The sequence below is a fragment of the Globicephala melas genome, chromosome 20 (assembly GCF_963455315.2).
Source record: "Globicephala melas chromosome 20, mGloMel1.2, whole genome shotgun sequence".
Lineage (NCBI taxonomy): Eukaryota > Metazoa > Chordata > Mammalia > Artiodactyla > Delphinidae > Globicephala > Globicephala melas.
In genome coordinates this window covers 7,460,552-7,475,126 of record NC_083333.1, presented here as the reverse complement: position 1 = coordinate 7,475,126, position 14,575 = coordinate 7,460,552, and the positions used below count along the sequence as shown (strand labels likewise).

Here is a 14,575-nt window from a genome sequence, read left to right as displayed (position 1 = left end):
AGGGGGGGATGGCGGTGTAGACCCAGCCAGCAAGACCGCCTCACTGCGCAGCACCTCCTAGTTAGCAAAAGGCCCATTTGATCCTCACCCAGCTCACACACACCCACAGTGTGTGCTGGGTACACATCACTGTCCCTGTTTTGTGACTGAAGAAACTGAGTCTCAGATCTTCTGACTTGTCTGAGGCCGCACAGCTGTAGACTGTAATAGATCCAGAATCCCTAAGTCCAGGGTGTTCTTTCCACCACCTGGGAACATGACTGGACTCCTTTCCTCCCAGTGCCTGGCACATCACTTGCTTTGCAGTAAACATGTTGCTCTCTGACTGTAAGAAAGAGGAACTCCTGACTCAGTAGCTGGGGTGCAGCAGGAGAGAGGAAGTGGCTTGGCCTCCAGCCGGTGGAAGGTTCATCTAGAATCTAGATGTTTTTCTGTCAGGCTATCATGGAGTCTCTAAAGGGCTTTTCCGATACAATTTCTTGTCTATTTTTGCTGCTTTATGATTTTCCAAAGGGCATTTCCTCCCACAGGCTGTGAGAACATCTCAGTGGCCTTCTACCCCCATGGGGGTGGGGGGAGGAGAGAGGTAAGGAAGATATTTATGGAAAGGACACTAGGTCTGTCCTCTCCCTTTGCTACACACTGGTGTTGCTGAATGAAGGCCGAGGATGCTTGTCTACAAGAAATCTAACCCCCACCCCTGTGTTCACACCTGATGACCTTGTGAAAGGATTCTGATTGCTGAAGGTCAGTGGGGTTCAGCCAATCAGTGGGACCCAAGTGCCTCTCACCCACTACCCTGCTACCCACCTTCCTAGGCAACCTTGATAGGAAATGTTTTCCTCTGCTCTCTGTCCCCAGCAGTGACTACCTAAGGGTTGAACTCAGTAATGTCTCTCCCCAGTACTTTTGTCAGCAGCCCCTGCCCAAGTTCCTTTGGATGGAAATAGCCCAAATCTGACTCCCTGAATCACACCACTGGCATGCCTCTTTTTAAAATTTTTTAAAAATTAATTAATTTATTTTTGGCTGCATTGGGTCTTCGTTGCTGCGTGCCGCTTTCTCTAGTTGCGGCGCGCGGGGGCTACTCTTCCTTGTGGTGCGGGCTTCTCATTTGGTGGCTTCTCTTGTTGTGGAGCACGGGCTCTAGGCACGTGGGCTTCAGTAGTTGTGGCATGCGGGCTCAGTAGTTGTGGCTCGTGGGCTCTAGAGCGCAGGCTCAGTAGTTGTGGCACAAGGGCTTAGTTGCTCCGCGGCATGTGGGATCATCCCGGACCAGGGCTCGAACCCGTGTCCCCTGCATTGGCAGGTGGATTCTTAACCAGTGCGCTGCCAGGGAAGCCCAGCATGCCTTTTTTTTTCTCTAGAGTTCTAACTTTGAGGGAAGAGAAAGCTTTGGACCAGCTCATGCTGCCTGTCAGCCCGTGTAGAACCCTCCCTGGTCTCCTCCTCTGATCTTCCTAGGAGATTCCTGAGCATTCCAAGTCACTAGGGAAGCTTCAGCTGGGAGAGGTTAAGGACAGGAGAAAGGGAGGGGATGCTGAGCCTGCCTGAGGGCAGAGAGTATATCACTTATAACCTTTAGCCTTTAGCCACTCAGAAATATTTCCTAATAACCTTAGGGTTCTTGGCAGACCTTTTCCCACATCAGCAAGAAATCTCGGGAGATGGGAGAGTCACTCAGACCTTGTTCCTTAAACAAGCTTTCTGCTTTGCCCGAGAGATGTTAGGAGATTAATGACGCTGGAAGGGAACAGATTGGAGTGTTAGGCGCCTCCTCTCCCTCCCTCTCTCCTCTCCTTGTAGTGCATGACCCTTCCTGCTTGCCTCTGATGGATTGTTTCAGGCTGCACAGAGGGGTGAAAAAACACAAGGAAGCATCATCCCCAGATGAAGCTTGTAGCATCTCATCCAGACTGGAGGACTATTGTAGTCAATTTTTTTTTTTTGACCTACTGTGGTATCAGAAGGTCCGATTCTAGCGTTTCCCCCCCCCACATCGTCCACTGATTTAATTTATTTTATGGTCTTGGCAGCGCTGGGGCTGGTCACTTCATTCCTGCCTCAGCCTTGGCTTCTTCCTTCTTTGAAGTGGGAGGAGTCCCGGAGATTGTGCCGACGTAGTGCTGAGTTGGTGTTTAAGCCCTTGAGAGGCTTGCCTGGTCCCTCCTGTAAACCAAAGTGAAGGTGAAGGGTCAGGATTGTGGGTTGAACATCAACTTCTTATCCCGTGCCTTTGTTCCTGCCTCTGATTTTGGTTTTTCTGACTATCTGGCAAACCCGCTGACCCAGCATCCGTGGCGGGCAGGCCTGCTGATTCCACACAGCTTATCTCTCTGGCCTCCTTGCTCCTTGTTTCTTGGAGTTGGAGTAACCTGTTGCCTTTGGGGGCCAGGAGTCCCTGTGTCTTGCCTGGCTGGGTGTGCCCGGAGGATTTAGGATCAAGATTTCTGCTTAGGCCTAATATTTTCATGTTTGGGGGACGGCTGAAGTGCAGAGAAGCGGTTAGGCCGTTTATTACCTTTATTGACTTCAGCTTGTGAAAAGCTGACCAGCCTACAGCTGACTGAAACGCAAATTTGTCAGCTTTTTGTGGCTTTTAGGACTGATGCTTTGGTTTGTTCTCGAAAGAAAATTTGCCTGAACCTGTTGAAAGGTTCTCAGAACGCTTTCTCGGGACTCCAGCCAGAATCCGGCCACAGACACGGTGTCCGGTTCCAGCATGTCGAGGTGGGAGACAGAAAGAAAGAGCTGGGTTTTCCATTTCCCCTCAGCTCTTTATCCCTGTCTCCCGGACAGTCAGGATGGATGACTGGGGCTGGGGACCTGGGCCTGGCACTTGGCTTTGCCTCCCCACTCCCCGCTGGAATGGACAGGAGACCGACTGGGTTCCCAGCCCCGGCTTTTCCAGAACTGTGTCCTTTTGGCCGCCGGATGGCCGCTGTCACCACCCACACCCAAACTCTTTCTTCATTTCCTCTGTCAACCGGTGGCCCACTTCGACAGGGTCAGCCCAGGGGCCTGGTGCTATCTGGTGTATCTGACCTATACATTCAGTAAACATTTTCTGAGGGGCTCTGCTGGGCGCAGAGCAATCCGGGCCCTCAGGGAGTCTGTAGTCTGCCAGCATCTAAGAGTCATCACACATAGGCCTACATGCTTCCAAGTGGTGGTCCGACCCCAGCAGAGAGCAGGGTGCCGGGGTGAGAGCCACCATGGGGATCTGGTTCAACTTGGGTGGGTGGGGGGGCTCTGTGATATTTAGGCAGAAGCGTGGAGGGCCACAGGGGTGACTCAGGAGAGGAGCGGGCAGTGAGCCTCCGGGGTAAGCTGTGTTTTGAAAGAGAGGAGAGAAATGACAGGCGGGCAGGAGATTACTGGAGATCTGGGAAGGGGCCAGGGCCTGCAGGCCCCTGGGGAGACTGGATTTTATTCTCAAGGCAGGAAGAAGCCCCTGAGGCAGAAGAGATGGTCAGATTCACCTGTTAGCCTCTCATGAATTGTTGAGAGCTTGCCACACGCCAGGTGCTGGGTGGGGTGGGGGTCCTGAAGGTGGGAGACGTGGCCTCTGCCCGAGGAAGCCACGGTCCAGCCCAGCCATGGACCCCAAGGCAGACCCCAGTTCTGTGCTCTTGACCACCGCAGTTACTCTGCTTGTGGTGGCCGGGGGGTGGCACCCCTCACTGAAACAAAGCAGGAAGCTGGCCCCCAGGACCCTGAGAGAGCAGGGCCAGGCCCGGTCCCCACCAGGCCGGACCGAGGCTGCAGATGTGGACAGGAGATGGTCCGTGCCACTTGACGGCCCTCCCTTTTTATGGTCTCCTCCCACCCTCAAAGGCCACTGGTGGTAGCTTTTGAAAACCCATCGTTTCACATTGTGTGTGTGTGTGTGTGTGTGTGTGTGTGGCCACGCCGCGTGGCATATGCGGGATCTTAGTTCCCTGACCGGGGATCGAACCCATGCCGCCTGCAGTGGAAGCTTGGGGAGTATTAACCACTGGACCACCAGGGAAGTCCTTTCACTTTTTTGCTGCGAATAGGACTGTTTACACTCTCTCCCCCCAGTTTATTTTGGATTTTTTTTTTTTAACTCGGTACTTGGGGATCCAGGTTGGGCCCTCCAGCCTCGGGACGTGTCACAAAGGAGCTGGTGCCCTTGGCCCTCCCCACCCACCCTGCCTGCCTCCTTTCCATGACCTAATTTCCCTCCTCCACATCTGCTGGCCCTCCCTGGCTTCTTGGTGTCCCATTAAGGTCCTGTCCAGCTTGGCTGGCTTTCAGGGGCCTCGTGGGAGCATCTTGGGGGCAGTCCCCTTCTCACCAGGTGCCATTGGGGGCCACCTGGCATTGCCCCGACACTGATGGCCTTGTGCGTCTTTCTCCCCTCAGCATCTTCTTTCTGCATTGCCTCTAACCCAGGTGGTACAGCGTCAGCACAGCCTGAAGGTTAAAAGCAGGAGCTTTGAGGTCCGACCACCTGGATTCAAGTCCAGCTTCCCCATATACTGTCTATGAGACCTCGGGGAAGCAACTTATCTGCTCTGACACTCCTGGTATCTGGATGTGGAACATGGGGTGAGGGTGGGATGGCGCTCGGTGAGACAGGAACCACTAGCGCAGAGCACAGTGGCCAGCGCACGCCGGCACTCTGCCATCACAACGCGGGGGCTGGGCCCTGGCCTACCCGGCATGGTCCTCTGACTGTGTCCTGCCTCGGTTTGCTGTGTCTGAGGCTGACCTCTTACCTACATACCCCCTGCCAGACTGAGATGCTGCTTCCTGTTGCCGGATAGACTAAGGATTTGAGAGAGACAGGAGATCCTGGGGCAGAGACCACAGCAGGGCGTCCAGAGGCCTGCACTCTGGGGGTTGGGGGCGCAGCTCGGGTTTGCAGAGGCCTGCAACCCGGTGCCCCTTGCTCCCTTGAGCATCGTACGGTCAGCTCTTCTGGTTTGTTTCCCTGGGGTCAGGGGAGCCCCCTCCTTGATCCAGGGAGGTTAGGGGAGCCTCAGGGGGACCACAGCACCCTCTTTTCTCCCTTGCTTTCTCCGTAAGGATTTCGTGTGTGAGTTCTGTGAGTGGGGCCGAACAGGGCAGGCATTGTTCTCTCTTCCCTGCCCCGGGTCTCCCCCTAAGCAGCCTTACGCCTGTTCTCTGCACACTCCGGACACGCCAGTTCCTTGCCTGTCTTCTTGGTTCACCTTCCCTGGCTGGGCTGGGCCGGAACGGGCCACTCTGGCCGCATCTGTAATAAGCCGGCGCAGGTGAGGCACAGAGCAGCCTGGACCGGGGTGAGGGCTGAGGTCTAGGCTGGGAGCAGAGGGGCACCCCAGGGGCTTGGCGCTTCCTGTGTGCTTATCTGTTTGGGTCTGTCTGGCCCACAGTGGCCCAGGTGGGAGCAGAGCGGAAGCAGCCTGGGTGTGACTGTGTTTGGGCATTACTGGATCTGCGATAATTCGTGTGGGCTGTTTACTGCCAACAAAGCTTCGGGCTCACAGAAGGTTTAGTGCCCTCTGGGGCGAGGGGCACTCTCGCGCTGCTCCCTGGGCCGATGAGAGGCCCCCCGGGCGCCTCCACCCCCAGCTCATTTGTTGCTGGACATCACTGCCGGGAGCTAGGAGGGCAGAGGGCCAGGTGGCCCCGTTGGCAGGGATTTAAGAGAAGGTTGGTGGCCAAAAGTGTAAGGTCCCTGCTTCTGTTATAGCGGCTCTAGGATGAAAGATGGGAGAGACAGATTCCCTTCCCTCCACTCTAACTTCTCTCCCCCTGAGCCCCCCTGTCTAGTTACAGGGTGACCAGATCTCTAAACAATTCAAGATGTTTTCGTCCCCATCTTCACTTAGAGCAAATCAGGGAGTCTGCCTTGCATATGTATGTTGCCTTGGGATCTCATCTTCTCTCTCTCTCGGGGAGTACAGTCATGGATTTAGGTCCAGCTGTGGTTCCTCTCTGGGGAAGCTGGGAGCAGAACACCCTTTCCTCAGACCCCGTGCTGCCTCGCTTCCTCTGCTCCCCATCCGATCATGGCTCCCTGCTTGTAGCAGCAGATCCCACAGCGCTCCCAGCCCGGAGTGATTTCGCGTCCTCTAGCGCTCTCACAAGCCAGCGATCCCAGGCCTGGGGGTGCCCCCTTCCCCCCCATCCACTCTGTCGCACCTCTTTGGTTTGTTTGCACCTGCACACCGACCTGGAGGTGGCCGTTGCTTTGCGGACACCCTGTCCTCCCGCTTTACATTCCAGTTCCTGTTGCTGCTGGCAGAGCTGACACCCGAAACCAGTGCCAACAGCAGCTCTGCTTTTCCAGAAGCGGCCTCGCTGTGGACAAGCAGCTCAGGCCTGCTGGCTAAGGCAGTGTGTGTGACGGTTCTGAGCTGGATCCTAATGGACTCAGATGACCCTGTGTGTCATGTGTTTTGGCTGCCAGCACGGTGGGGCATCTTTTGGAAAGCTGAGAGAAAGTGGTGGGGGACGCTGAGGGTCTGGCTTGTTAGGTTTTGTGTCTTTGGCTTCGGGAGGTTAACATTGGGGCTATAATCTCCTTCGATCCCCTCTGTCTTCAAGGTGGTTCCATGTGTCCTGTTTCATTTCTTCTCTCTTGATCCTTTTGGCCAATGTGATCTGATGCCACTGTTTTCATTCATTCAGTAAACAACTACTGTGTACCAGGACCAAGGGGAGGTGCTGGAGACACAGGTGACTAGAACACTGTCCCTGTCCTTCAGGCCCCCCAGCCCAGGGGGAGACTAGATATGAATTCATGCTGTGGATGAATGGTCAGTTACAGAACTCTGCTCCCAGTTAGTGTGTCCAGCTGTGCTGCCAGCCATTACCCCCATTCCGAGCCGACGAGACGAGTAGTAATAGTAGTAATAACAACTTTTAGCTATTGTTTGTTGAGCATTTTCTATGCCTGTGTGAGCTCTAGAATGTTATCTGGATTTCTCTTTTATCTTCCTCAAAACTCTAGAAAGGTAGATGATTTTTTATATTATGCCCATTTTACAGATAAAGAAACTGAGGTAGAGATGAAATCACTTCTCCAAGGTTATACAAATAGGAAGTGGAGGAACCAAAATTGGAACCCAGAGGCCAGGTCCCTGCACCCCACCCTCAACGTGCCCCCTGCAGGGCCTGTTGGTCAGAGGCTGGCATATAGCATGATTCACCCAAGGTGCATCTTTTCCCGTAACCTTGGGTCACACCCGAGACAGACCCGGGCAGGCCTTGCACACGTCAGATTTATAACCCTGGTGCCGGGGGGCCGCATTCAGGAGGCACGCAGTTATCTGAAGAGAGGTATTTCCTTGAGCCTCCCAGCGCGACCTCACCTCTCATCAGAGGCTGCTCCTCCCTCTGCGGGATTAGTCAGCATCTCTTAACTAGCAGTTCCCAAGATGAGAGGGTTCCTCCGCCACATGGCGGCCTATCCTCTACCCTCCCACCCTCCGCTGCTGCAGCACTTTTTCCTCCGTCTTTTCGTTGTCTTGGTGCCAGGTGGACTTTGGAGGGTATCGTTAAGGACTGGGATTACAGCACAGGCGTGGCCACAGGGGACAGTGACATCATGACCCCAGCGAGAAGAAGAAAGGTGCACTTCGACAAGTGAAAGCAAATTACTCGGGACTTTTCTTTTTTTTAACGAAACAAAACAAAAACCCTTCCCAAGGGCTTCCATGACACAGTGTACGTGGTGGTTGATGCTGTGAGAACATCGGGGAGGATTGAGCACAGGGGCTGTGTGTTTGAGAAATCTGCCGTACTGGGCAGTAAAGGAGGCCTACTCACCCCTCCCCTCGGTTGACCAAGGGCAGCGCAGTGAGACCAGCAGCTTGTCCTTCCCAGGTGGTCTAGGGTCGGCCTCCTGTATACTGGCTGCAGACTGTTTCCATGGACGGAGCTGCAGAGAAGGTTCTAGCCAGCCTGGGGTCCCACTCACAGCCCGGGCTGGGTCCCGAGGCCTACTCTTCTAGGTGTCGGTTACTCTAGAATGGGAATCCCAACCTGGGGCTCGTGGGTGCTGCCGGGGATGCCTGAAGGCCCTGAAACTGTGGGCAAGACTTTGCGCATTTTCTAAAGAGCAGGAGTGGAGCTTCCTTTATTGGATTCTCGAAAGCATCTGTGACCCCCACATAGAAGTGAAGAATCTCTGCATTATCGCTCCAGGGAGCTTGGGCCAGATAGACATGCCAGCCTGCTGGGGGGTAGCCAGATTCAGCCCTGGCATTCCCAGTGGGCTGACTCCGGGTGGGCACCCGCCCCTCTGATCTTTGGAGATCGCTGCCACGACCCTGTGGTCAGGTTTCCCTCCCTCTACACACAGAGAATGTCACCAATGGCACAGTGGGGGGCACAGCAGAGCCGGAGCACGAGGAGGTGAGCCGAATGAATGGCTGGCTCAGCTGCAAGGCCCAGGATGAGATGCTAAACTTGGCCTTCACCGTGGGCTCCTTCCTGCTCAGTGCCATCACCCTGCCTCTGGGCATCGTCATGGACAAGTACGGCCCAAGGAAGCTCAGGCTGCTGGGCAGGTCAGTTCTAGGGGTGGGGGTGGGCAGGTGGGATCCCTGGGCTGAGATTCCCCACTGTGGGTAATCCTGGTACCTGCTCTCAGGTGCACTGTGGAGCTCCCTAAATGCCTGCCCAGGACGGGCTTCCTACCCCACGTGCAACCAAATCAATAGCTACTGTGACCCTTGCATTGTGCCGATCTGCATGAATGTCACAGGACTCAGGCCTGCCTGGGCGGGCCTGGAATCGCTTGTCATTAAGAACACTGGTTTTTGGGGCTTCCCTAGTGGCGCGGTGGTTGAGAGTCCGCCTGCCGATGCAGGGGACGCGGGTTCGTGCCCCGGTCCGGGAAGATCCCACATGCCGCGGAGCGGCTGGGCCCGTGAGCCATGGCCACTGAGCCTGCGCGGTCCAGAGCCTGTGCTCCGCAACGGGAGAGGCCACAGCAGTGAGAGGCCCGCGTACTGCAAAACAGACAAACAAAAAAAGAATGATATATGTGTATATCATCGACAACTCTATGTGCTTATATTAGAGGTATGTATTCAAACTCTTTCATCTCATGGAGGTGTAAGGTCAGAAAGACTGGAAACCAGTGTTCTTTTTTTTTTTTTTTTTTGCGGTATGCGGGCCTCTCACTGCTGTGGCCTCTCCCGTTGCGGAGCACAGGCTCAGCGGCCATGGCTCACGGGGCCCAGCCGCTCCACGGCATGTGGGATCTTCCCGGACCGGGGCACAAACCCACGTCCCCCGCATGGGCAGGCGGACTCTCAACCACTGCGCCACCAGGGAAGCCCCCATGTATATCATTCTTAATGTTCTATGTGCTTTATTTTTTTCTTCCAATTCAGTTGAGGTAGTAATTGATGTACAGCCTTATATAAGACTGAGGTGCAGCATAATGATCAGACTCACATACCTCATGAAATGATGACCGCAGTAAGTTCAGGGAACATCCATCATCTCATATGGTGTTTTATGTGCCTTATGATACATATACAAAAAATACAAATTAAAGTGGCTGAGATTTAAAATTATAAAATTTCTAAAATTATAAAATTGTAAAATAGTATTTCCCTACCTCTGGTACCTTAGTGGGTCATCTTATGTACCTCCTGGGGTGTGTTCCTGGGCTGTAAAGCTCCAGATTGCCAGTCTCAGGGTCAGTCCACCAAGCAGCTGGCCCTCTCTGGCCAAGGTACTCCCCAAGCCAGTCCCATTGGAAATGAGCATCGTGCAGGGCAGTGGTGTGCAATGAGCGAGGCCTGTAGCCCTGAAGGAAATGCGTGGGGGACCAGTTTCATTCATTCTTTGGAGCTTAAGCAGACTTGGTCCCAGGTTAGAGCCAGGCAGAGGGGATTTGGAAGCTGCCATTCATCGCCCCTTGCCCGGTGGGGTTCTGTCCATCCCCTTTTGCTGAGCGGGCATGGGAGCCTGGGGAGTGGATTGTGTCCTCTCTCGCTTCACAGCCTTGGCCCTCTCCAGTCTGGGGAATGGAGGGGGCAGTGCAGCGGGGTGTTTACCAGACCTGGCTTTGGGGCTTGAATTCCAGCTTAGCCACCTGCTAGCTAGGAGACTTTGGAGAATTTAGTTTTTGTGTTTGTTTTTTTCCAAGTATTTGAATACCTGTTTTTTAAAAAATTTATTTTATTGAAGTATAGTTCATTTACAATGTTGTGCTAATTTCTACTGTACTGTACAGCAAACCGATTCAGTTATACATATATACACATTCTTTTTCATATTCTTTTCCATTATGGTTTATCACAGGATATTGAATATAGTTCCCTGTGCTGTATAGTAGGACCTCGTTGTCTTGTTTTTGTTTTTCGAGTTTTATTTTTCTCATCAGTAAAATGGAGCCAGTTATACTCTGTAGAATTGTTAAATTAAATGAAAGAATGTACGTAAATTTTCTGAAAGCATCTGGCACATAACCAATACCTCCAAATAAGCAATATTAACAATAACAGTAATAACAGTGTACTGTTTCTGTTTCTTTTTAGTGCCTGCTTTGCTGTCTCCTGCTTGTTGATTGCATATGGAGCAAGTAACCCAAACTGTGAGTAAGCTTTTCCTCTACCCTTTTGTCAGGGACCGGGGAGAGAGTGCCCAGAGGTGCCTGTAGGCCCACCTGCTCTAGAAAGCTGGGCCAGGCCTGCTGCTCACTGCTCACATTAGAGGGACACCTGTTAGGCCTTTACCCAGTGACTTATCTCTGATGGGTGGCTGGGTAACCAAATAATGGCCCCAGACAGAGGTCTGAGAGAAGCTCCCAGGGGGTGAGAAACACCCGTCTCATTGCCAAGCCAGGCCAGTCCCCCATGGCCTCATTGATGCCAACTGGAGAACTAGGCCAGCTGCAGGGGTGTGTGTGGAGGTCATGAGCTGAGCCCCTTGGGGCAGCCCAGGCCAGCACTTTAAAAATAACTTAGAAGCTGCCTGGTCCCTAACCCTGTTCAGGTGGAACTGATGCTGCAGGGACTTTTAGAACAAACACCAAAATAGGATTTGAGTTTCACCCAAATCTTATCCAGGCTCCTCTCCTGATTCTTGGGTACCTGTACTTTGGGTTTCAGTGAAGCAGCTTCTCTAGGCCTCTCCCTTGCTGCTAAGGTTAGTGGAGAAAGGAGGACGGGGGTGCAGCTTTTGCAAGAGCCCAAGCTCCGTAAAATAGGTGAGAGGAGGATGAGGCAGAGGCTGGGCCAGCTCCCCAGGTGTCCGGCACTAACGCCTGATGGCTTGTCAGGCGCTCAGCTGCGTTTGTTCGGGGCCAGCTCCTTACCCAGCACTGGTCCCTGAAGCTCAGCCGTGGTTCCCCGCTTAGGAGCTTTTCTGCTTCATTCCAGCTCTCTCCGTGCTCATCTTCATCGCCCTGGCTCTGAATGGCTTTGGTGGGATGTGCATGACATTCACCTCATTAACAGTAAGTACCAATTTTTTTAGGAAGATCTCTAGTTCGGTCATCTTCTTGTGAATCTGAGGCAGCTTTTATTGTCTTTGATTTCCTTGCTTTCCGTTTGCCTGCCTCTGCCTGGGTATCCCAAGCAGTAGAGGGTCATCGGTGGTGAGGCTGTGGCAGCAAAGCCAGCTTCGGCCTCCCAAGCTGGGGAGGTCCTGCAGGCAGAAAGGAAGGCAGCAGAGCGGGACTCGCGGAGTGGCCGGTCCCCTGCCTCCGGACCATGACTGAGGTGCTGAGGGAGCCATGTGCCTAGAGAAGGCGGGACCCAGGAGAAAAAACCTGCCACCTGCTTTCTTTTCTCATATTTTCTGTGGCAAGAGATTTCTTGCTAACAGTGCAACCTTAAAACACACCTCTCTTGGAATCACCCTGCCCCTAACTGTTGCTTTGTTCAGAACTGAATGAAAAACTCTGGGGAACACATAGGCTGCCTCTCTGCTGGGTTTTCTAAATGCTGGGGCACAGAGAGCCCTTCTGGGCACAGGGAGCCCTTCTGGGGAGGGTTTCTATGGTAGCACCAGAACGCCACAGAATGTGCTTCTTTTGGAAATGGGAGAGGCTGCAGGAAGGTCTGGGTTAAAAGAAAGTCAAAGGAGGAGGAAGAAGGGAGCTGTGTGCAGGCTCACCTGGTCAGGCAGGTGTGCCTTTCAGAGCTGGCCATTGGGAAAGAAGTGAGAATGCTAGGCTTTCAGAGAGATTTCTCTGTCCAACAGGAAGGTGTGGACCATCTCAGTTTCCCGTTGAGAAAGTATTTATGAAACAATACCTCCCATCACTATTTATTTGCAGTGCATTCACTTCTGCTTTCTCTTTCCACTAATGAGTCAGGAGTCATGCTTTTGAAGGGCCCTCGTTTAGCTTTGAGGGAGCTCTGGGGACTTGCTGGTCTTCTCGTAAGGAGCTAGAAGAGTTACCGACATCTCTTTGACCCCTTCCTACAGGCTGTGAGCCAGAGGCCAGGCCTGGCCCAGTGCCTCTTCTGTTCACCCTTCCTGCGTTTTGCTGTGTTAACTTTGACCCGGTGGGAAGGATGAAGTGCCTGGGTCTGGGTCCATGGAAATGGAACACTCGGTGGGGTCTGTGTTAGGTGAGAGAGGCTCGGCCCAGGACCACATATGTGCTGTGCTCGGGGAGTGGGGGACACACACGTATCTGGGAACTCTGGTTGCCTTGCCCCTGGTGGTGTGAAGGAGATTGACTTTGTACTCTTTTGTACATTTTTATTTATTTATTTTTTTAAAGCTACTATTTCTTTTCTTTTTAATTTTTTTGAGGGAACATTTATTTATTTATTGGCTGCGTTGGGTCTTCGTTGCTGCGCGCGGGCTTTCTCTAGTTGAGGCGAGCGGGGGCTACTCTTTGTTGTGGTGTGTGGGCTTCTCATCAAGGTGGCTTCTCTTGTTGTGGAGCATGGGCTCTAGGCGCACAGGCTGCAGTAGTTGCAGCACGTGGGCTCAGTAGTTGTGGTGCACGGGCTTAGTTGCTCTGCGGCATGTGGGATCTTCCTGGACCAGGGGTCAAACCCATGTCCCCTGCGTTGGCAGCCGGATTCTTAACTACTGCGCCACCAGGGAAGTCCCTATTTTTATTTTTTTAACCAGGTAGATTTATAAAAAATGGATATATCTCTTTCCTTCTCAAATTCCCAGGGGAAAACAAATGTTGAAACTGTAAGACATATGTTAGAACTGTCAAACGTACACAGATTCCACTAAGTTGTATAAATTGTGAAGCAGGAGCCGTGGTTCTGTTTGTTTTTTGATAGTGTGAACACGACCACCTCTTTCATCAAAATGAAAAATAAAAATCTGGCATCACCCCCGTTATTTGAGCCACACGATGCCTATGTGATGGCAGCTCTGAATTTCGGGGTAGAAGAAAGAGATGGTCCTTGAGGAGTTTACACTCTGAAATACAGAAAGCTGCTTTATTGTAATAAAGCCTAAGACAAATAGATAAGAACCACCACACCACGAATCCCCTTTAAGAAAGTCTTTAACGGGAATAAAGATGCAGACCTACTAGAGAATGGACTTGAGGATACGGGGAGGGGGAAGGGTAAGCTGGGACAAAGCAAGAGAGAGGCATGGACATATACACTGCCAAATGTAAAATAGATAGCTAGTGGGAAGCAGCCACATAGCACAGGGAGATCAGCTCGGTGCTTTGTGTCCCCCTAGAGGGGTGGGATAGGGAGGGTGGGAAGGACGGAGACGCAGAGGGAGGAGATACGGGGATGTATGTATATGTGTAACTGATTCACTTTGTTACAAAGCAGAAACTAACACACCATTGTAAAGCAATTATACTCCAATAAAGATGTTAAAAAAAAAAAAAAGAAGACAGTCTTTAAAATGAGTTCATAGTTATTGTCCAAGAAACCTTTAGGGGAGGCTAGTAGGCTCATAAGGATTCTTTTTCTTTTCTTTTCTTTTTTACGATTATAAAACAAAAAGTAAGACGTCACTATTTTGGAAATATAAAACGTGAACTGTAAAATCCTATAAGCCTAACTTCATCAGTTTAGAATGTAACTCTCCATTATGAAAAAAAATAAGAAAATCTGGATATACTAATGTTGCTCTTTTTAAAAGAAATACTGTTACAACTTGCCTTTTTTACTTAACAGTGTATCTTTTACGTCTTTTCCTGCCAGTCCTTAGAAATCTACCTTATTATTTTAAACTATGGAGATTGGCCTCATTATTAAACAGTTCCATGTTATTCTATAATACAGATGTGCCATGCTTTATGTAACCAGCTTCCTGCTAATGGACTTTTGGGTTGGTTTCCAATTTTTCTGATTTATGATGCTGCCGAAGTAAACATCCCTGTACATGTATTTCTGTAAAATAAATTCCTAGAAGTGGGATTGCTGGGCCCCAGGATCAGCATGTGTTAAATTTTAATATAGATTGTCAGATGGTCTTCCCAAAAGTTTATACACAGATGCTAGCCTTCCAGAATGTCTGAGAGGTTTTCCTCCACACCCCTTCCGATACCCTGTCATTAATCTTGCAAACATTTGCCGGTCTAATCTGGTGAAAACTGATATACTATGATTTAAAATTTTTTTCCTTGTTAGTGAGATGGAGCATCTTTTCA

General features: G+C 51.7%; 1 protein-coding gene across 5 annotated transcripts in view; it reads left to right on the top strand.

Moving 5' to 3' along the window:
* The window catches only part of SLC43A2 (solute carrier family 43 member 2), a 42,459-nt gene that overhangs the window by 1,227 nt on the left and 26,657 nt on the right, over nucleotides 1-14,575 (top strand). For 4 of the 5 annotated variants that reach the window (XM_060290162.1, XM_060290163.2, XM_060290164.2 and 1 more), the window contains 3 exons: nucleotides 8,321-8,528; nucleotides 10,515-10,570; nucleotides 11,358-11,434. In XM_060290162.1, coding sequence (XP_060146145.1) covers nucleotides 8,321-8,528; nucleotides 10,515-10,570; nucleotides 11,358-11,434 — 341 coding nt within the window. Of the gene's footprint in view, nucleotides 1-5,055; nucleotides 5,265-8,320; nucleotides 8,529-10,514; nucleotides 10,571-11,357; nucleotides 11,435-14,575 lie in introns of those variants that run through there. The other variant, XM_060290165.2, reaches the window with a different exon arrangement.